The sequence below is a fragment of the Anolis sagrei genome, chromosome 1 (assembly GCF_037176765.1).
Source record: "Anolis sagrei isolate rAnoSag1 chromosome 1, rAnoSag1.mat, whole genome shotgun sequence".
NCBI lineage: Eukaryota > Metazoa > Chordata > Lepidosauria > Squamata > Dactyloidae > Anolis > Anolis sagrei.
In genome coordinates, this window is record NC_090021.1 from 218,560,534 (window position 1) to 218,582,877 (window position 22,344).

Sequence of the window (22,344 nt, forward strand, 5' to 3'; positions counted from 1 at the left end):
GGCTCAAAGTTTAAACAGTCTGTTCTTTAAGCATTCTGTTTCATTCCCGTCTCTGTTGCATACAGACGAACACTCTTCTGATGCATACTGTACTCAACTAGCTTCTAATGCAGTGGTTCTCAAACTGGGGTCCCCAGATGTTTTTGGCCTTCAACTCCCAGAAATCTTAACAGCTGGTAAACTGGCTGGGATTTCTGGGAGTTGTAGGCCAAAACACCTGGGGACCCACAGGTTGAGAACCACTGTTCAAATGTATACTGACTGACTGATGCAGCATACTTGACTCAACTACATACTGCACTGACTGACTGATGCATACGGACTACTATACTATACTCAAGTGTACTTACTTCTAAAATCGGTCAGAATAGTCCCAGATCTGGTCACATGGTCTGTAGTCCCTCCCACAACCTTAAACAACATAGAGTTAAGGGGAAAACTGCATACCAATATATGCATACAATATAGTAAGCAATCTCAATTTTATGCATAACAAATAACTAGTATAGGAGGCTTATTTAAGGTTGCCATTTCCAACAGAACTAAAGGTTGCACTTCCTCCAAAGAGATGGAGCTCAGAATCTAAACCTCTTGAATCATTGAGTTGGAAGTGACCCCAAGGACCATCCAGCATATCTCAGTGTATTACTGCTACATTCAAATTCATTATTATATCCTTCATCAGGGTATAGATATCCCAGTGAACGTAAAGTGAAATAATTCTAATTGCTTTGTCCCCTTTTCTCTTTCGTAGCAAGAAATACATGATCCCTCTGCAGTGCAGCTGTCCCATAGATTTTGAATTCTGTGTGGAGTATCTTCAGCCTCACAAGGCCTTTACAATCCATCCGACATCTGGTAAGCTCTCAGATGGGAAGCCGTTTTTCAATAGCATTTGAACTTATCACACTAGTATCTTAATTATATAAAAAATCTGAGCCACAAATTAAGAACAGAGCTCCTGCTGAGCAACTTCAGCTATGTAGGCAAGTCTTGCTGCAATAGTTATAATCTGCCCAGTTCTCTTCACCTTGTGGCTGAAATTAATCTTAATTTCTGCATTATTACCAAGTACAATTCAACACCAGTCTACTTAAGATCAGAACTTGGAAAAGTTTCTTTTGGGGGGGATGTAACGCCCACTATCCCATGCTGCCTGGGAGATTCTGGTTGTTTTGTTGTTGTTGTTGTACATAAAGTAATGTTTGAAAGACCAGATACACAAACACACCTGAGCTCCAAACCAAAACAGAAGTAGCTTTTTGTAACAAAACAGTTTTGTGCTTGACATCACGTCATCTGCATCAGTATAGAAAGAAGTATGGTTGCTTGTTAGTGCAAAGGGAAGTCTAGTAAACAGAGCTCTAGCACATGCTAACCCTGTCCAAGGGAGTTAGGATTCCTCTCCCACAAGTAGCTTGTTTTCCAGTCAGCTGATCAGACACACACACTCTTTAAGGTCTTTCAAAATGATCTCCAAGAAACCCCCCATGGTTAATTCATAATCCTTTCTCTGCTATATTTCTTTCCGCCCAGGCCCGTAGCCAGGATTTCGTTTGGGGGGGGGGGGCTAAAAAAATTTCAGGGGGGGTTTCGGGGGGGGGCTGAGTCTGAGTGAAAGAGGGTCTAGCCTAGCCAACCTTTTGTATCATTACCCCAATACCCCCATGCATATGGGATATATTGAGTATGGTGATCAAATCATGATATGAATAAACATAACAGTTTAAATAATGCACCAGTAAGGCCTTTTCGCGAACCACCATGAGAATTTCGGGGGGGGGGGGGCTGAAGCCCCTCAAGCCCCCCCCCCCCCCCCGGCTACATGCCTGTTTCCGCCTGTCAGCAGGACATTGGGGTGAATAAACTGACTACATTTCCTATATCTTCTTAATTACAGGAATCATTCCAGGGAATGGAAAAGTGGAAGTGGTTGTTACTTTCAAACCATTCGAATATGGAACAGCCCAGATGAAATTGCAGTTGTGGATTTCACAGTTCAATTCAAAACCTTATGTGTGTTCATTCACAGGAACATCGACTCCACAGCCCAGTTTAACGTATGCAATGCTTTCAACTTTTTTTCCCACCAAGAGACCTTTATAAAATAATACTTTTGTAGTTGCTTTTCTATTAAAGCAGTTATATGATGATCCATTTTGTGGTTTAACAAACAAACCAAGCCAATGTAATTCAGCTACAAGGATAGTTCCGGCTTTCATGGCCGGAATCACTGGGTTGTTGTAGGTTTTTTCAGACTATATGGCCATGTTCTAGAGGCATTATCTCTCTAGAGAATGGAGAGAATGCCTGTAGAACATGGCCATATAGCCCAAAAAAACCTACAATAACCCATAGTTGCATTTGTTTGATTGTAATCAGTATAAATAACCAGTCATAACTGATTGTAGTGGAAACCTAAATTCAATAGACTTATTCAGGATCCAACTCATCATAACCAGTTCATATAGGTTCCAGTAACATATGTATTTATTTTATTTATTTATTTTTGTCGTGTCAGGAGTGACTTGAGAAACTGCAAGTCGTTTCTGGTGTGAGAGAATTGGCCATCTGCAAAGACATTGCCCAGGGGATGCCCGGATGTGGGTTTTTTTTTTTGATGTTTTTACCATCCTTGGTTTTTAAATGTTTTTACCATATTTATTAATAACCCATGTATATTTGTATATCCAAGTACCTATGACAAATTCCTCACTGGTGTTATATAGTGATCCACACAGAGAAATGTAAACTTAATATACATGGCCCCACCACTTTTCCCCATTGTTGTGGCTTTGGACATTGTGGGCAATATAATTCTCCCAAGGGGTTTTGCCATTGTCACAGCTCTCCCATCTCTTTGACTTCACATGTGGGGAGTAAATCTAGCACCCCATCCCACCAATTTCCAGTTTCCAAGAAGCATTCAGTTCCCTGGAAGGCTATACAAACAATTCACTCACATGTGTATCATTTCGCCATGCCAACTGGTCAAAACCTTTGTGTGTATTCAAACTACCCTTTTGTGACTAGTTATCAAAAAGTATCTCTGTTTCACTTCTAGAAAAAAAGACTTTGAGAAGCAAGAAAAAATACTACAGAAAACGATAAGAAGTCCTGAAAAGGAAGTGTCACACATCCTGCAGAGGACACTATCGCCAAAACGTATGCAGCTCAGTTCCTTCCACAAAGTGCAAGTAAGGCTGTAATGAAGAAAACAAAACAGAAGTTGTAGAAAGAAATTACATCCACTGTTTACTTTGACATGCCTAATTTTGTTTCATAGTCCATCAAATACAAAGATTTGCACTTCCCGATTGACTTGTCAAATCACTCCGCTGTGGCCACTGTTTTGATTCAGGAGCCAGGCAAACTAAAGATAAGGCGCTTAAGAGAAGGTAACAGCTTTGAGTGTTATATTGTGTGTAAAGTTTGAGTTTGTGATCATGCTTATAATGCTATTAAAGCCCCCATATCCATGGAGGATATATTCCTGGACTTCAGGTGGATATGCAAAACTGCAGGGAATACCAAACCCTACTGAAATGAAAACTAGGACATTAAGATCATCCGGCGAGGCCCTGCTCTCGGTCCCACCAGCATCACAGGCACGCCTGGCAGGGACAAGAGACAGGGCCTTCTCAGTGGTGGCCCCTCGGCTGCGGAATGCCCTCCCTACAGATATCAGATTGACCCCCTCCTTATTGGCATTCCGGAGGAAAGTGAAGACCTGGTTGTTGGAACAGGCATTCGATTAGGCAGTGTAATTGATTACAAGGAACACGGAATAACGGATGATGAGATTGGATTGTGATTCTATTGATGAGATGTGAATGATTTGTTATATTGATGTTTAATTGTTATTATGCTATTGTTTTTAAATGCTTCAATTGTTTTGTAATGTGTGCATTAAAATTGCTGTTGTTAACTGCTTTGAGTCGCCTAAGGGCTAAGAAAAGCGGTATATAAATGAAGTAAATAAATAAAGACTTCTGGCCCAGGAATACCATAGAGTCATGGTTGAGGACCTAGAAAATGCCTAATGAGAACATATTTGGTTGGACATGGGTAAATGAAACCTTGGATACTGCTCTTGTGGATACAGAGGTCATACTGTACATAGAAATTGTAGCAGGTATATAAAAAAACCACAACAGCCTCAAAACACACACCACAAATGTGCACATTAAAGAGGATATAACCCATTAAAAATGCAGGAAAGTCCAAGTTAAGTCAAAAAACACACTGTAGCAGGTCCCAGTAGATCCCAATTTCAGTGGAGGACTCTCTAGCAGAATCCTAGTGTTTACATTAATGCTGCTTGATAGCCTCTCTGTTTAAGACTTTTGGCCATGTCCATCCCAGTATTCATAAATTCTACTCATTGCATTGAAGTAAACACTAGGCCATGGCCATGTCCATCTTAGTATTTCATAAATTCTACTCATTGCATGAGCAACCTTCACATCTAACAGCATGGGAAGCAAGTTAGTTCTATTTGACTTTTGCCTTTCTATTTTAGGATCAAGAAGGAAATTGTGTATTTTAGGCAAATGTTATTCTGTCTGTACTCTTGAATTTCTTAACTCCTTGTGTATAATGTGTAAACAGTGAAGAACTTGTTTGTATATATTGATAAACAATTGTCTATTTCCATTGATGTCTCTTTCCATTAATGTCAGGCATTATATCATAAATTTGATCTTCGCCACTACAGATGTTTTGCACCCTGCAAAATCTGATTAATCGCAATCCGAATTAAATGTATTGACTGTTTACAGTTAAGGGATTTTATTCACTCAGTTCCTTTAATGTCCCTTTTTTACTGTGTGTGTCCTTTAGTTCTAGGAGGACAAGGTGATGTAGCAGCTCAAACAAGGCAGGTGAAAGAAGCTGTTTTTGAACTGAAAGTCAAACAGGAAATACAAGAGGAATTAACAAATCAGCTGAAATGGTGAGCAATGCATTTACAGTTATGTCAAAACTAAATAGACGAGTGCAACTTCTTGGCACGATTCAGACAATTTCTGAATGAGGGAATTGAGTGAAGAAATTTTATGTATTTGTTTCCAGTTTGATTACAATCAATATTAAGTCTTTCTGTATTAATGTGTTGTTGAAGGCTTTCATGGCCAGAATCACTGGGTTGCTGTGAGTTTTCTGGACTGTATGACCATGGTCCAGAAGCATTATCTCCTGACGTTTCACCCATATTTATGGCAGGCATCCTCAGAGGTTGAGAGATCTGTTGGAAACTAAGCAGGTGAGGTTTATATATCTGTGGAATGTCCAGGGTGGAAGAAAGAACTCTTGAGGTGCGTGTGAATGTTGCAGATGGCCACCTTGATTAGCATTAATGGCCTTGCAGCTTCAAAGCCTGGCTGGTTGCTGCCTGGGGGAATCCTTTGTTGGGAGGTCTGCCTCAAGCAGACAAGAGTTCTTTCTCCCACCATGGATATTCCACAGATCTATACATCCTCACTTGCCTAGTTGCCAACAGACCTCACAACCTCTGAGGATGTAGGGGAAATGTCAGGAGAGAATGCTTCTGGAACATGGCCATGCAGCCTGGAAAGTCACAACAACCCTCTATCTGTATTATTATTATTATTATTATTATTATTATTATTATTATTATTATTATTAATTATCTTGAATTACTTTGAGAAATGTGAGGTTGTGATTATCTGCAGACGGCAAATCTTAAAAAGATGCAACAGTTTTGCATTAGATTGCCTTTTTTGTCACACAAAAGCATCATTAGTATAAAAAAAATAACCCATGTCTGAACTGATTTTTTTTAAAACAAAACAATGGAAACCTTTCCCCTGATTCAAATGTAGGCAAGTTCATTTAGGCGAAGATCCAATGTGTCCATCTTTTCAAAAGCAAGTTCTTGAGGACCGAAGGAGGGAGGAAGAAGTGTACAAGGTTTGGTTATCTTTTCATTTTCAAATTAATGGTCTGGGTTTTTGCATTTCAAAATGCAGCTGGGACCTATTTTGGGATGGAGGGAGATTTTGTAACTGTAGAAAAGAATTCAGGCAGAGGAGCAGAGGACATCCCGTCTTACTGCTTAAAGACTTATCTTGAAGCAAAGCATACACCACCCTGACTGCCAATGTTTTCATAATCTGAACATGATCCCGCCTTCCATTTGTTCACGATCCACACGGTTCAGATGCCATGCAGAAAAAAGAAAGCAAGGAGGGGTAAAATGGAAACTGTCTGGTTTAGTGTCTTTTGAGATGTCTTGTCTATACACAGTTCGTTTGGCAAAGGATGCTGGGGCTGTGTAACTGCAGTGCTCTCTCAGGAGAACATTGTTATCTACTTATTTGTTCCTAGACTAATTGTACTTTTCAAACCTAGAAGGTTTTCTTTAATCTCAAGGACCCGCGCCCAGTACCTGTCCTTTTAATAGCCACAAGGCCCTGTCTTCCTCAAAGCTTCCATTCTCTTTGCTCTCTTTCCCATTTGAGACCCTATCTCTGTACTGCCATCATTTTGAAATATATACATTTCGCCTGCATCTATGACAGGTATCCTCAGAGGTTGTGAGGTCTGTGGGAAACTAGGAAAATTGGGTTTATATATTTTTGGAAAGTCCAGGGTGGGAGATGGAAGAACTCTTGTCTGTTGGAGCTAGCTATGAATGTTTCAATTGGCCAATTGAAACATTCATGCAACCTCTGAGGATGCCTGCCATAGATGCAGGCAAAATGTCAGGAGAGAGTGCTTCTAGAACATGGCCAACCTACAACAACTCAGAATATGAGGAGAGGTATTGTGTGGCAGCCATGAGGGGTAGGGAAAGGAGACAAAACAGGAGCCCCTTCCACACAGCTGAATAAAACCCACATTGTCTGCTTTGAACTGGAATATATGGCGGTGTGGACTCAGATAACCCAGATATTGTGGGATTTTCTGCTTGATATTCTGGGTTATATGGAGGTGTGGAAGGGCCCAGGGTCACTAACTTGGCTAATGTCTAGATAGAAAAATACCAAAATGCATCAGGTCCCTGAAAGTGTTGATGCTCAGCTATGTTTCCACATGTAGTTTCCATTAGTAATTTGGAAGCACCAGGTGCTTTCTCTCTATGTCTAGGTACACCTTTCTAGACCACAAATAAATAATTGTGTGGGCAGGTAACGCTGGCATCTGAACTGAGCCCGGACATCATAGTGTACACTATTTCAGTCATGAACTCAGCCTGCATTTTGCAAGTTCCTTTGGGAAGAACAATTTATTTACCACTAAATGCATGGCTTTGATTAAAAACCTTATTAATATGCTGAATCTTATTAATATGCTGATTTGTGGTGACAATCCAGATGAAAAGAGGAGATCCCATTCTGGAGAAGGAGTTTCAAAGGAAGCATGTTGAAATTTCCCTCAAACGTATCATCCGAAACAGCACTGAGGTATGCTGGAGTGAAAGAGATGGGTGGGGGGACTGTGTTGCAATCACTATGTTGAGGAGGAAGGAGCTGCTTGTATTCTAGCCACAAAATCCAAGCACATCTAATTGGTTGCATTTGGAGTAGAAAGAATATCAACACCTACATAAGGTATTAGAGAGAGTGTTAATTGTTACTGGGTGACGCCTAGAATTAAGGAATGCATTGTTGATCAGGAAGAAATGAACTGGAGAGAAAGATGGGCAAAATGACGTGCTGGGGCTGTTTCTGAGACCTTGAATTGCAATGTTGGAAAGGTCTCCTGAGGTCTGGTCCTGAGTCATATTTGAGTAAAATTTCAGACACTATTAATCAATCCACATATCTTATGTGTATTTGATAACAGTTGTTAAACTAGCTGTTGTTTGACACCTAATTATTAACATTTTATGGTGGCAACATCTGCTCCTGGTGTGTGCTTTAGTGCCCCAAATTCCAGCCGACATTTGATCTCCTGCTGAACAACCCTTGGCAACACAGACACTGGACTCTGCGGCGATTCCAGCAAGCTGCCCGAAAGGTACTGAAACAAATTGCCTCAGGTAAATACCTATATGAACCTGCCAACTACATATGTATTCCTCCATTTCCTAGACCACCCCAGAGTTTGTAGATGTGTTTTGCAGCTTTTAGCAATAATAATAATAATAATAATAATAATAATAATAATAATAACAACAACAACAACAACAACTTTATTTTTGTATCCTGCCACCATCTCCCCGAAGGGACTCAGGGCAGCTTACAGTCAACAGAGTTAAAATATAACACAATAAAAATACATATACAAAACATCATAAAAACATAAACCATCATACAACAACCAGTAGCCGAGCGTCGTAGACATTTCAGAACTAAGGGGCTTTCTAATACAAACACGAATCAGGGAACATGAAAGGCACTGCAAACTAATTAAACCTGGGAAGTCAGCCATAGCAGAGCATCTGATGAACTAACCTGCACACAACATATTATTTGAGAACACAGAAATACTGGACCACTCTAACAACCACCATGTCAGACTACATAGAGAAGTCATTGAGATCCACAAACATGTGGACAGTTTCAACAGAAAGGAGGAAACCGTGAAAATGAACAAAATCTTGCTACCAGTATTATTTTTTTAAAAAACTCAGTAAATAAAGAACAACACTCAAAAACAGGGAAATTCCAGACAACAATGGATCAGGGGCAGCTAACAACTCCCAACAAAGGATTCCCCAGTCAGGAAGCAGACAGTCTCTGAAGCTGCAAGGCCATTTAATGCTAATCAAGGTGGCCAATTGCAACATTCACACTTGCCTCCAGCTCTTTCTCCCACCTTGGACATTCCACAGTTATATAAACCTCACTTGTCTGGTTTCCAACAGACCCCTCAACCTCTGAGGATGCCTGCATAAGATGTAGGAGAAATGTCAGGAGAGAATGCTTCTGGATCATGGGCATACAGCCCAGAAAACTCATAGCAACCCACTTTCTAAAATAATTTTTCAAAAACCTAGATTTAATATGTTTCTCAATTATTTTGAACAGTTCCCATGCGCATATATATATGCATACACACACACACACACACACATATACACAAAACACCCCTTGTCCAACCCCCCCCCCCCCAAAAAAAAACCAGCCTTTGATTAATCTGTGTGAAAAACATATTGATGGTGTCTCGGGTGCATTTGCACTGTAGAATTAGTGCTGTTTCACTTCCGTGGCTCAGTCCTGTGAAATCCTTTCCTTTACCTTTGGACTGGGAGAAGTTAGAATTAATTACAAAAGAATAGGTTTGGCTGTCTCTGCCATGCTTCTCATACCAAAGATATCATGTTTGCGTAGCACTCTAGAAGCAGGCAGGACATACGGCATTCAAGGAGCGCTATGGATGCCAGCTGTCTCCGTCATGCATGGTTTATTGCTTTAGAGAACATATAATAATCTGCATCATACACTGCTTTGTAAACTGCTGATTAATTTGTTTTATTTAAAGCATTATTGCTTTTATTACATGGTATTTGCTCAGTACCTTGAGGCTTATGCAAAATGTAGGAGAAAATAAATCAGCAAGTAGTTTATTTTGATAACATTGCTGGCTAGGTTTCCCAGTTTTTTATTGATTTAATTTGGCTGTCAAGCCAACCCATGGCTGGGGAAGTTGGACTGACTGAACCAAAGCTGCTTTGCATTTTATCCTGGTCTTCTCATGATATTAAAGGGTACATCTGTAGAATTAATGCAGTCTGACACTGCTTTGCTGTGGCTGAATGCTGTGGAATCCTGCAAGATGTAGTTTGGTGAGGCACCAGCACTTTTAGACAGAGAAGGCTAAAGACCTTATAAAACAGCAACTCCCAGGATTCCATAGCATTGAGTCATGGTAGTTGAAGTAGTATCAGACTGCATTAATTCTACAGGCGAAGATGCAGCCAAAATTAGGACAGCATATGGTAGGACTTTCTCCCTCACTCTTGCAACTGGCAGTTGCCACAGATCTAACCAAAAATGTTTAAAAGTGCTGCAGAAAGGAGGTTTATAAACTGGAACGTAGGTTGATTTATTCCTAGCTACAGACTGATAAACAAACCAGGTTTACATACAATTCTAGCCAATGCCAGTTGTGGCTTTTCTTATCTAAGGAAGAGTGTACATGTGTTTTCATGTGTACTTGAAGTAAGACTCAAGTTCTGATTAGATTTCACGAAAGATGTATGCAAGCCGCCATGGGATTCTTTTGAGCTGTATATTTTCTAAAACCTTGAGTTGAGGTATAATTTGTTTTGGAAAACAATGAAAATCATACACATAGAGAGTTCAGACCTCATAAAGCCTAACAACTTAAATAAAAAACAAAACAAAACAAAACAGCACTTATATAATTACCGTATATATTTGAGTACAAGCCAAATTTTTCAGCTCCTTTTTTAGGCCAGAAAAGCCTCCCTCGACTTATTCTCTACTCAAGGTTATTTATTATTTTACTCTGTTATTATTATTTTTATTACATTTATTATTTACTTATTATTATTATTATTATTATTATTATTACATTTCCATCTATTATTTTTATTATTTTACTCTATTATTATTACATTTATTATTGTGTTCCATTATTACTGTTATTACGTTTATTATTGTACTCTAGTATTACTGATATTACATTTCCATTATTTTACTCTATTATTGTTATTATTACATTTATTATTTTACTCTCTATTATTATTATTGGAAGGATACATAAGCACATTTACATTGAAGAAGATTAGAATAATAGTTTAATCGGCGTTGGACAGTCTTATCTTAAATTACAGTTTTATGTAAACGTTCAAAAACATTTAACCTACTGATGCCTCAGTTAATGTAATTTTATTGGTATCTATTTTTATTTTACAATTTACCAATAGCGGCTGCGTTTTCCCTGATTTTTGTGGTAAAATTAGGTGCCTCGGCTTTTATTCCGGGTCGGCTTATACTTGAGCATATACGGTACTTTAAGTTCACTGAACACAATTCTTAATCACTCTTCTAGATCCTGCTTCAGTGCCGACTCAATCGTGTGATAAAGAGGCTGCATGGAGTATTTAAGGCGATTAAAGCACAAGAGCTGGAGGAGGCGTTCCTATCAGGGAAAACTCCTGAAGGTTTAGCTGGTTTTACTTTCATTGTTGTGTTTGCTTTATATAGTGATTTTTTGTATTATGAAGGGCAATGACAGCAACCAAGAAAATACATTTTGACATGCTGCATCAGTTCATAGTATCTGGAATGGAGCTGGAAGGGCCATTAAGTCAAACTCCTCACTCAGTGCAAGATCTCCAGCTAAAGTATTTCTATCCAGAGAAGGAGACCCCACCACCTCTAGGCAATTGTTGGGCCATTATTACCATCAAGATGTTCCCTCCAATAGTAAATCAAAATCTATTCTCATATAGGCAGTTATTCAATGCCTTAAAACACATACAATTCCAATACTATTAAAATTAAATGTAAATTAAAATTAATACATATTAAGCATATAAAAACATTCAATTCGATATAAAATCACGCCAAGTTCCTTTTCACATGTAGTACTGCTGAGCCAAATATCTCCCATCCTATTTGTTTTTTATGACCTAAATGTAGAATTTTGCATTTCTCTCTTGATTTTCATTTTATTAATTTCTGCTCAATTTACTAGTTTAGCAAGATTATTCTGAATTGTGTTCTATCTTCAAATGTGTTGGCCACCCCTCTGAGTCTTATATCATCTGCAAACCTGGTAAAGATCCACTCCACCCCATTACCTAAATCATTCATAAAAATATTGAAGCATAATGGTCCTAGGACAGAAACCCAGGGCACTCCATTTGAGACTGCCATCCAGTTTGAAGCACAAGCATTGAACAATTGAACAGTTTGAAGCACAAGCTCTTTGAAAACCATTTCCCAACCAATTATGGGCCTCTCTGGCAGTATTCCCAACTATTCCATATTTAATCAGAATATTATGGGAAATCTTATCAGATGTTTGCTGAGATACAGATAAATTACATCAATGCATTACCCTCATCTACCAAACTAGTGACCCAATTTTCAAAAGATGTAAGATATTTTAATTGGCTAAATGGCCATCTATCAGGGGTGCTTTGAATGCGATTTTCCAGCTTCTTGGCAGGAGGTTGGATTGTATGGCCCACAAGGTCTCTTCCAACTCTGTGATACTAAGATTCTATGATCATTTGAGAAGGCTTTGTTCCTCATGCTGGTTCATGAGTTCTTGCATGGTGAAATGCAAGAACTTTATCCCAGAATTTCCTGCAGTAAGAAAATGGCTTCCGAGTCTGATTTTGCAAGGGTTGCAATGTGGTAATGCCTCCTGTGCTGGGCTTTACGTGACAAACACTGAGACAGCAATAGATGCAGGATTCACACAGTTTACTTTGTCTCATAGAAGTGCACAAATGGAGTCAACAAAAATGGGAACGTACTCGATGGGGAGGGACTTTATCTCCTTTTTGCCTCTGGGCACAGATATGGCATAGAACGTGCCCTGCTTCATCTTGAGTAAGAAATAATGGATCATCCCCATATATTACACTTCACTTACTGTTCATTTGTATCTTTCCTTCAACAGACCGCAGGAGCTTCAAAGCAGACAGCATAGCAGCCATAAATGAGGAGAAGAGAATGTCTGTTGCTCTGACTGCCCATCACATACTGCCTTCCGCATCCCCCACTTACAACCCTCCACAATGGGCAGATGATCTGGTAGGTAGTACTGCACACAGACTTTGTTTCATGCGTAAAATTGTCTAAAATACTCTATAACAGCTGGTAGGCTGTTGGGAATTGTGGAACTTGACATCTAAAACACCTAGAGGTCTGAAGTTTACCCATGCACGGGCTAGAAGGAGACAGGAAGGCCATCCAGGTTGCTGCATAACATCTCCCCCACATTTAAAAAAGGTGGGGAAAACCTTGTGATATAAAATTTTCCAGTCTATTGCTGCAGGTCCTTGTGTCCTATTCACTATAGCTTGTTAGTTCCTGGTTTCTCTGCATGCCAGTTGCCGCTCTCGCTCATGCACTGGGTTGTCTGCTAATTCCTCAAAATAATTTTCAGGAGGATTGGTAAAATAATGCAGTAGAACAAATAAAGCAAATCTTAAATTTAGAACTGCACAAAGCCCCAAAACTCACACCAGTCTTCTAAGGACACTTCTACACAGCCATAGAACCCACAATATCAAGGCAGATCATCCACAATATCTGCTTTGAACTGGATTATCTGAGTCCACAGTGACATATAATACAGTTCAATTTGATTTCACACAACTGTGTGAAAGGAGCACAAACTGGTGATTTTAGATGTGCAAAATAATTGTATTTTTCCCCCCTCAGGCACCAGAGTTACTTGGTATTGTCCCCATGAAGTCACCAAAAGTTAAGCTCAAACAACTTCACCACTTCTATGAGCTAAAGGTTAGTAGATGCTATTGGTCATTATGTCTTATTCTCTGTTTTTACTTAATGCATTTTGACATAAAAGGGGCTAGATTTTAGAACTTCTAGACCAGAGGTCCTCAAACTAAGGCCCGGGAGCTGGATACAGCTCTCTAAGGTCATTTACCCGGCCCTCGCTCAGTGTTAACCTAAGTCTGAAACGAATTGGAAGCACACAACAACAACAACAACAATAACAACAATCCTATCTCATCAGCCAAAAGCAGGCCCACACTTCCCATTGAAATAATAATAAGTTTATATTTGTTAAAAGTGTTCTTCATTTTAATTCTTGAATTGTTGTAAAGTGGGGGTTTGTTTGGTTTTTTTTCATTACAAATAAGATATGTGCAGTGTGCATAGGAATTCATTCATGTTTTTTTTTTTTCAAATTATAATCCGGCCCTCCAACAGTTTAAAGGACTGTGACCCCTGTTCTAGACATTTGATCTGCTTTTATTTAATTTTGTTAGTAATGCATATTAATGCATTATGGTAGTCCTGCCACCGTCACAAGCGTGGTTGGTGGGGACGAGAGAGAGGGCTTTCTTGGTGGTGGCCCCATGGTTTTGGAACCCCCTCTCCAGAAGGATTAGACAGGCCCCCACACTGTCCTCCTTCCATAGGGACTTGAAGACGTGGCTCTTCATTCAAGCCTTTGAAAATGTTTAGTCCCTAGTTGTCCCGCATAGTAGTCCCATATCCTGCACTTTATCCCGTGCCCTCTCTCCTTCATTGCAGCTGGCACTTGTCTTATTCCTAATGTTTACAACTTGGCCATGTTTACCACCATGGTTAGAAGACCGCACTTGATTGAGTCTGAGTTGATGTTTTAGATGTGCATGTGTTTTATTTTATCACTTCTCGGCCTTTTCGTTAAGATCAAGTGTAAGTTTATGGTATTTTATACTGTGTTCACATTTATGTTTGTTCTTAGGCACTTTGTGCCATCTTGTAAACCACTTCAAGATTGTTGTACATAATAGATCTTTATTGTGTAATCTTATATTGTACGTGCAATTCAGCTGATTATTAAGAAATTCTACAGCAGTGCCACCTTTTAATTAATTGTTTTGTTCCAAGGTCCCCCAGCATTTCAGCCTCATGGGATATCAACCGTTCTGCATACACCAGGCAGCAACCAGCTATAGTGTTCCAAAATACTCCCAAACTCTGAGGATAGGTGCAGAGGTAATCCATCGCTCCATCCTTCTTATTTACCCTTCCACTGCTGATTTTTTCTTTGTTATAGGTTTAGCCTTTGTGGAGAGGAGTAAACAGAACCCATGCCAAAACACACTTTTTCTGCCTTCTTTCAGGATGAGCTAATCCCAGTAATACTTGCTTCAGAGGAGGAGCTCCAGCTGGAGGCAGCAGAAGAGGATGAACTTGACACCTCTCTGCTAAACCTTAAAGCTCCTGAAGCTTTGCTGCATCCTCCAAATGATCATCCGCTTCAGGTTTTTGTGAGTAACAAATGGTTAAAGAAAACCACCTCTGAAGAAAGAATGAAGAAGAGAAGGCTATGGAGTTAGATTGTTCTTGCAAAATTTTAAGCTTGTTATCTTAGATCAGTGGTTCTCAACCTGTGGGTCCCCAGGTGTTTGGGGACCCACAGAAATCTCAGCCAGTTTAGGATTGTTAGGATTTCTGGGAGTTGAAGGCCAAAACATCTGAGGATCCACAGGTTGAGAACCACTGTTTGGATAATTTGTAGACACACTCATACAGTTAGAATCTTCTTGTTTCAGTGTCACTCTTTCTTTTTCCTTCTCAGAATCCTTGCCCAGGACTGCATGAGTTCAAGTCACCATTGTTTTATGCAGAAAGCAGCATTGAGTATCATATTTGCCCCATTCCAAAATATGCACTTACAAGGAAATACCCACTAAAATCCAGTATTCCAGTTACTCAAAAGAAATTCCTGGATCACAAGGTAAGATCTTTTTGGAATGACTGGGACCCCAACGGGTAGAGGTTCATCTCTTAGATGTACAAAGAGATTCAGCAGCTTCGTCTTATGGTGACGGTGTATTTGTGCTAATTTCAGGAAGTGATTAGTGGTGTCACTAACTGGAAGAAGTTTCCCTCAGTGATCAATTCAACTTTACCTAATGTGCCAGCTCTGAATGGCATCCCAATCCCATTCTGGTAAGAAGGAGCAATCACATTTATCAAAACAGTATGTTTTTAACAAACAAACTTTTATTGCCTTACGTGATGCTTTTCCACTGGAAACAGCCTTGGAAACGACACTCTTGGAAATGCTGGCTGGAAATAACTGGTTTCTTGATAGGGAGCTGAACACCTTTGCTGAGGCATTTCTGGCAGCTACTTCTCTTACAGGGTTCTGAAGCATTCTTATCTTGCTCTTCATTCAAATGAAAAAGCTCTCCGGGCAGCTTATCACAACTAGTTCAATAAGAAACAAGATAATGTAGGATCTGTCTCAGGTGCTTTGGCTTGAGTAGATGAGCAATCACAAATCCCAGAGATGTTCATTTATGTAATCAAAGTATGTTTTATTCAAATTTAAATACAGAAATTTGTGTATGAAGCATTGAATTAGTTTGTGTAAATCAGGATAACTCTAAATTATGGTCTAGAGAAATCTCTGTTGCAATTCTTTTGCATTTCTTGGAATCACACCTGAATTTTTATCCTATTTTTATATAGCATTGAATCAGGGTAACCCTACATTAGGGTCTAGACAAAATCTCTGCTGCAACTCTTTTGCATTTCTTGGAATCACGCCTGCATTTTTATTTGCGAGCTGCTGAAAAACACTATTCTAGTTTCTTAACAAGAGGAATTCACTGAAAGGGAGTACATTTTAGAAAAAAATATTTTGTAAAGTGCGTTTTTGTACATATTTTCCCCACTGAAATACTTTTCTGTGCCCATTTTTCAACTGTATGCATTGTAAATCATTTATATTTTTAAATATTATGTGTATTTTTATTGTTCTAAACACAGTAACAAAATCTAGACTTCTGTTTTGTGGATACACTGGACCCACAAGTCTTAGGAGCTTCAAAACATGATACGTTTGAAAATTTCAAATCCAGGGAAATTCTTTTTCATTCCTATCCTGCTTCCAGGGTATTCTTAAGGGAAGAGGAAGATAATTGAAGAGCTATTCAGAAGAGGGTTTTGCTTAGCACTAACAATATTTGGGGGGAAAATCTGCTTCTGGTTTGAAAGTGTTATTTCCTGTTTAATTGTGTTGTATTTACTTTGGAAGTAGTTGTGATACTCTAGAAAGTTTGTTTTTGTGGCTGCCACAAACTGTGTTGAATTGGTTGAGACTCTATGAGATACTAATTGAAAAACTATAGGAAATGTGCTGCAGGATGTCCCGCAAAAACAAGGTTTTTGCAGTTTAATAAACCCCTTTTCCATGATTTTTATGACAGACCCAATTAGGAAATGACATTTATAACCCAGGAACAAAAATTGTATTACATGGTGTTATGGCCACTTCGTGACTGTTGTGTTCCTTCAACTTGTTTGCATCATATGCACACCTCTCACAGGGTTTTCTTGGCAAGAGAACATTTAGCATTGCCTTTCTCTGAAGCTGAGAGAAAGATCAATAGTCATCTAGTAAGTTTCCATATTTAAGTAAGAATTCAATCCCTGATCTTCTAAATTCTTACCACTATATCATTTGGGCCGTTTACTATCAGCAGTTTTGTGTACACCAAACAGTTGATCATCTTGGATGCTGGAATTAAATAGTCAAAGGACCTCCCTGTAATCAATCAATCAGCTTTATGGTTTCCTTCAAGGTTCCATTGAATCAATGGAGGGAAAATCCCTAGATACAGAGGACCGTGTGTGTGTGTGTGTGTGTGTGTGTGTAGTGGTTGGTACTCTTTAGTTTCTACCCAGTTTGGGTCCTCAGATTATTTTTCCCTCTGTGTCAGGAGCGACTTTAGAAACTGTAAGTTGCTTCTGGTGTGAGAGAATTGACCGTCTGCAAGAACATTGCCCAGGGGACGCCTGGATGTGTTACCATCCTATAGGAGGCTTCTCTCATGTCCTGCATGAGAAGCTGGAGCTGACAGATGGGAGCTCACCCGCTCCCTGGATGTGAACCATTGACCTTTCGGTCAGTAGTCCTGCCTACACAAGGATTTAACCCATTGCATTACCGGAAGCTCCTCCTCAGATGTTATTGAATGACAACTTCCATCATTTTTTATTATCTGTCATGTGGACTGGGGATAATGGGACATTTATCCCCAGTCCACATGGGACAGCAGCACTTGTGGCTCTGAGGTTGGGAAAGACTGAAAGACATTTTAAAGTCATCATATCCACAAGCCTTGTATCTAAAGTGAAACCCTACTATCCCGACTAAATAGAACAAATGGCAGCCTTCCGTATTTTACTGTATCACAACACCCATCAACATCAATTCTAATGATGAGAAAATACAGGAGTTGTCATCCAGTAGCTGGAGGGCCACATAACATGACATGGTGGGTCGGATTCAACCCTTAGACTGTATTATAGACCTTGACTATTCAGTATTCATTAGAGATTAAATATAAAAAGGTAGGTCAAGTTCAGAAGGAAATATAATTCAATGGGTTGGTATCATATGCATTGTTATCTTACATTTATCTTTATTACATTTTCAGCATTGGTAAGTAGGAATTCTTTGAAAGAGAAGATTTGACAACGTGTAGAAAACTTCACCTGAAAACACAGTGTGTTCATTATTTTAAATCTGAAGAATAATGGATGTAGATATTGATGCCAAGGAAATATATCAGCTACAGCTTTGTAATTCTCTATTCCACAGCACTGATCCCTATAATGAAGAGATGATGCCAAAAGTTGTGCCTCCAGTTCTGGATGGTTTACCAGATCAAGACAAGGAGAATGTGATTGAGGAGTAAGGGTTCCCTCTGCTTTTCCTTCTAAACAATGCTGTTGTGTTTCAAAAACCTGGGATGGTAGTTGTTTCTTTAAAATTCCTGTGAAATGAAATTAAATGAATTTCATGTATGCCCTCAAACAACTTTGTGAATTAATTTTTAGAGCAAAAGAAGGTGATGCTACAGTCGTTCTTACCCCAGAGATGATTAAAGCTGAATTTCCACAAATTGGTGGTCCATTGGATATACTAAAAGAAGGAAGGTAAGTTGGTTTCTATGAAAAGGTTAGGCAAGTAGTTAAGAATTGTCTGCATTGATTTAGAAGTTAATTATAAGCAACCTTCTAGAATAATAATGGCCATGCATAAATATGGGAGGAGAAGTCATCGGGAGGAGGGAGCAAGCTTGTTTCTGCTGCCCTGGAAACCGGGACGCAAAGCAATGACTTCCAACTACAGGAAAGGAAAGGGGATTCTAGCTGAACATGAGAAAGAACTTCCTAACTATGAGAGCTGTTCAGCAGTGGAACTCTCTGCCCTGGAGTGTGGTGGAGGCTCCTTCTCTGGAGGCTTTTAAATAGAGGCTGGATGGCCATCTGTCAGGGGTGCTTTGAATGTGATTTTCCTGCTTCTTGGTAAGGAATTGGACTGGATGGTCCACGAGGTCTCTTCCAAAACAACTGTTCGTTTGAGATCTGAAAGACAAACTATCTGGAACGCCAAGGGTTGAGGCGATCCAGATGAACCTTACATTACCTTTTCCCTTTACAAATGGAGGATTTCGTAGAATCATAGAGTTAGAAGAGATCTCATGGGCCATCCAATCCAAATGCCTGCCAAGAAGCAGAAAACTCGTTTTGAAAGCACCCCTGACAGATGGCCACCCAGCCTCTGCTTAAAAGCCTCTAAAAAAGGAGCCTCCACCACACTCCGGGGCAGAGAGTTTCAGTGCTGAACAGCTCTCACAGTTAGGAAGTTCTTCCTAATGTTCAGGTGGAATCTCCTTTCCTGTAGTTTGAAGCCATTGCTCTGCATCCTAGTCTCATTTCATTTCATTTCCTAATGTTCATTTATAATAATTAAGAATGATTTCACTTGTATTTGTGACAAAAAAAAAACACAGGTGAGGTGCAAACTGGTCAAGAAGTGGAGGTTTTATTGGAGAGGCTTCTAGAATGAAAGGCAGACCTCCTCCATTGAATAGAACTGTTCTGCTGAGTTCAAAACTTTGCTAAACTCCCCCTGTTTGAACCATGTTTTCTTCGGTTTTTCTAACAAAGGGCCCTTCCAGACAGGCCCTATATCCCAGGATCTGATCCCAGGTTTTCTGCTTTAAACTTGATTATATGAGTCCGCACTGCCAGATAATCTGGGATAAACAGAAAACCTGGAATCAGTCCTGGGATCTAAGGCCTATCTGGAAGGGCCCAAAATTATATGTTTTTTCCTATTTGCCAATGAACTTTATAATGTTGATTTTGTGGCCTTGGTTAAGCTCATTAGGTTTTTACTTCCAAGCTCTTAAAGCACCAAAGGAGATGGTGAGAACTGTTTTTTTGGGAATGTGTTCTTTGGATTAGTTTAATTACACTGAATCAGTAGTCATGAAGGCATATCCAGTAATTCTGTGTAAAAGTCCAAATGAATGGTAGATTAAGCCAATGTATTTTATGTACGGCACAATTTTGTTGGCTTCTTTTAATAGCTACCAGAGAGGGGGTCACAATTGGAAGAAACACAGATATAAGCCTCATCCACACTGCCATATTGATTATGAAACTGCATTATATGGCAGTGTAGATGGGGCCACACACACACACCCACATATCAAGAAACTGCTCTCCAGCTTGAGAAGACAGGTTTTGCTGGTTTCCTCCAAAGTTTCTGTCTCAAAGTGGATAGCAGCTGGACTTGGAGGATTTTCATATGGGCCCACAGCATAGGAAGTAAGAGTGGAGTCTCTTTCTGCATGCTGATCACGTATTTCCTTTCAGCTGTTATTTAAACAATCATAAGGAAAATTACATTCATTCATTTATTTTGTTGCTTTGATTACTTTGTTCCTTAGACCCATTAAAATCAAACAGAACTTGCTTCTCTTAGGAAAAAACGTTGTTAGTATCCTTGTGGCAGTTAGGAATTGCTTTCTCTTCCCAGTGATGTAAATGGAGAGCTTAAAGATCCTTCTTGCACGTCTCTGAATCCAATACCTGTTTCCAGGTAAGTGACTAATGGGAATATTTCAAAGACATTGAATTGCCAAAGCTTGAATCTTTGTAAAAAAAAAAAAATCCAAACACTATATTTTATCACGCCATAGTGGAACAGATTTTGTATTGTTTAGCTTTTTTATATACTATAAAACATGATAAGAAGCCAAGTACCATATATATGCAAGTATAAGCCAACCTGAATATAAGCCAAGGCATCTAATTTTACCACAAAAAACTGGGAAAACATATTGACTCGAGTATAAGCCGAGGGTGGGAAATGCAGCAGCTACTGGTATATTTCAAAATAAAAATAGATACCAATAAAATTACATTGAGTCATTCGTAGGTTAAATGTTTTTGAATATTTGCATAAAACTGTAATTTAAGATAAGACTGTCCAACTCTGATTAAACCATTATTCTAACCTTCTTCCATGTAAATCCTTCCAATTATAATAGAGAGTTAAATAATGAATGTAATAATAATAATAATAATACGAGTAAAATAATAAATGTAATAATAACAATAATAAAGTAAAATAATAAATGTAAAAATAATAGAGTAAAATAATAAATAACCGCAACTCAAGTATAAGCTGAGGGGGAATTTTTCAGCCTAAAAAAGGGCTTAAAACTTGGTATATACTCGAGTATATACCGTAATAGAACTTCCCAGTTGAAACTTTCTTCCTATCATTTCAATTCACTCTTTCCACTCTATATTTCTGTACAATGTTGTCTATTACAATTCTAGAAATAATTTAGTTTCTTTTGAGTCATGTCCTGAACTATTATTTTATTCCTTTCCAGAGATGCAAGGGACATTGTGGACTGGTATGTCCAAGCCCAGAGCAACGTATTTGGGCAAAGGGTTGAAGAAAATATGGAGAAACTCAAAGAAAAGACCATCCAAAAGAGCCTAATCCTAAACTAAATGTTATCTCTATATTATGGGGACATTGTTTTACTTAAACATTTTCATGGGTCAGCCAAAACTGCTGCTGCTGCATTTTTATACATTCAACAGGTTTCTGGTGGAAATACAAGGTGTGAACAATTATAATTTCACGTAACCTTTCTCAGTATTGCAAAATAGATGTTACATGAATTATGACATATGTCTGTGTTTCCCCTCACTAGCTATGCATTTTGTATTTGAGAAAAATATTATGGGTAAGCAATCTTCTCTTCCTTCGGCCGATTCCATCCATTAATACATAAAAAATGAGTGAAAAATTCTAAGTGAGCAATAAATATCATTGGTTGAGTGCACCCTTGCCTCCCAAATATTTATGATGTTACAGAAATGACGTCTGATAAAAGTCTATGTATATATTTCTCCGCATTCAAATTTAGTCCAATGCCTTCCCATCCATGCACACAAAGAGATTATTTTCATAAGACTTTAAATAAAGTGTTTTAATGTATTATTTTCCAATAAAATGTGGACAACTAGTATACTTACTCTGTATTGACTTTTGCTGTCTAGTGGTTTGGCTGCAAATATGAACTTGATCTCAGTGGGCTTCCAGGTGCAGCTGTTATATTGCAAACAAACTCTAAAATAAGGACAGTTAATAAAGAGCAAGACTCAAAAACAGGGGGATTGCAGACAGGAAACAATCAGGGCCAGCTAACACCTCCCAACAAAGGATCCCCAGGCAGGAATTGGCCAGTCTTTGAAGCTACAAAGCCATTCATTGGTTGATCTAGGTATGAGGTCTCAATACAACTACAATCTTTCAAACTCCATTGTGAACTTCTCTCATCTTGGTTAAAGTACTAATTGATGATTTTTGGCTTCT

The 22,344-nt window shown here is 38.9% G+C and overlaps 1 protein-coding gene across 1 annotated transcript in view; it reads left to right on the forward strand.

Annotated features, from left to right (window-relative positions):
• Window positions 1-22,006, forward strand: part of CFAP221 (cilia and flagella associated protein 221) — a 32,937-nt gene extending 10,931 nt beyond the window's left edge. The window contains exons 7-25 of the mRNA XM_060775419.2: window positions 755-858; window positions 1,901-2,060; window positions 3,065-3,197; window positions 3,287-3,398; window positions 4,843-4,954; window positions 5,844-5,931; window positions 7,338-7,427; window positions 7,888-7,983; window positions 10,987-11,098; window positions 12,571-12,704; window positions 13,338-13,418; window positions 14,523-14,630; window positions 14,759-14,905; window positions 15,217-15,375; window positions 15,490-15,590; window positions 18,253-18,345; window positions 18,492-18,590; window positions 20,485-20,547; window positions 21,350-22,006. Coding sequence (XP_060631402.2) covers window positions 755-858; window positions 1,901-2,060; window positions 3,065-3,197; window positions 3,287-3,398; window positions 4,843-4,954; window positions 5,844-5,931; window positions 7,338-7,427; window positions 7,888-7,983; window positions 10,987-11,098; window positions 12,571-12,704; window positions 13,338-13,418; window positions 14,523-14,630; window positions 14,759-14,905; window positions 15,217-15,375; window positions 15,490-15,590; window positions 18,253-18,345; window positions 18,492-18,590; window positions 20,485-20,547; window positions 21,350-21,473 — 2,116 coding nt within the window. The 3' untranslated portion in view covers window positions 21,474-22,006. The remainder of the gene's footprint in view (window positions 1-754; window positions 859-1,900; window positions 2,061-3,064; window positions 3,198-3,286; window positions 3,399-4,842; window positions 4,955-5,843; window positions 5,932-7,337; window positions 7,428-7,887; window positions 7,984-10,986; window positions 11,099-12,570; window positions 12,705-13,337; window positions 13,419-14,522; window positions 14,631-14,758; window positions 14,906-15,216; window positions 15,376-15,489; window positions 15,591-18,252; window positions 18,346-18,491; window positions 18,591-20,484; window positions 20,548-21,349) is intronic.
• Window positions 22,007-22,344: the final 338 nt, after the last annotated feature.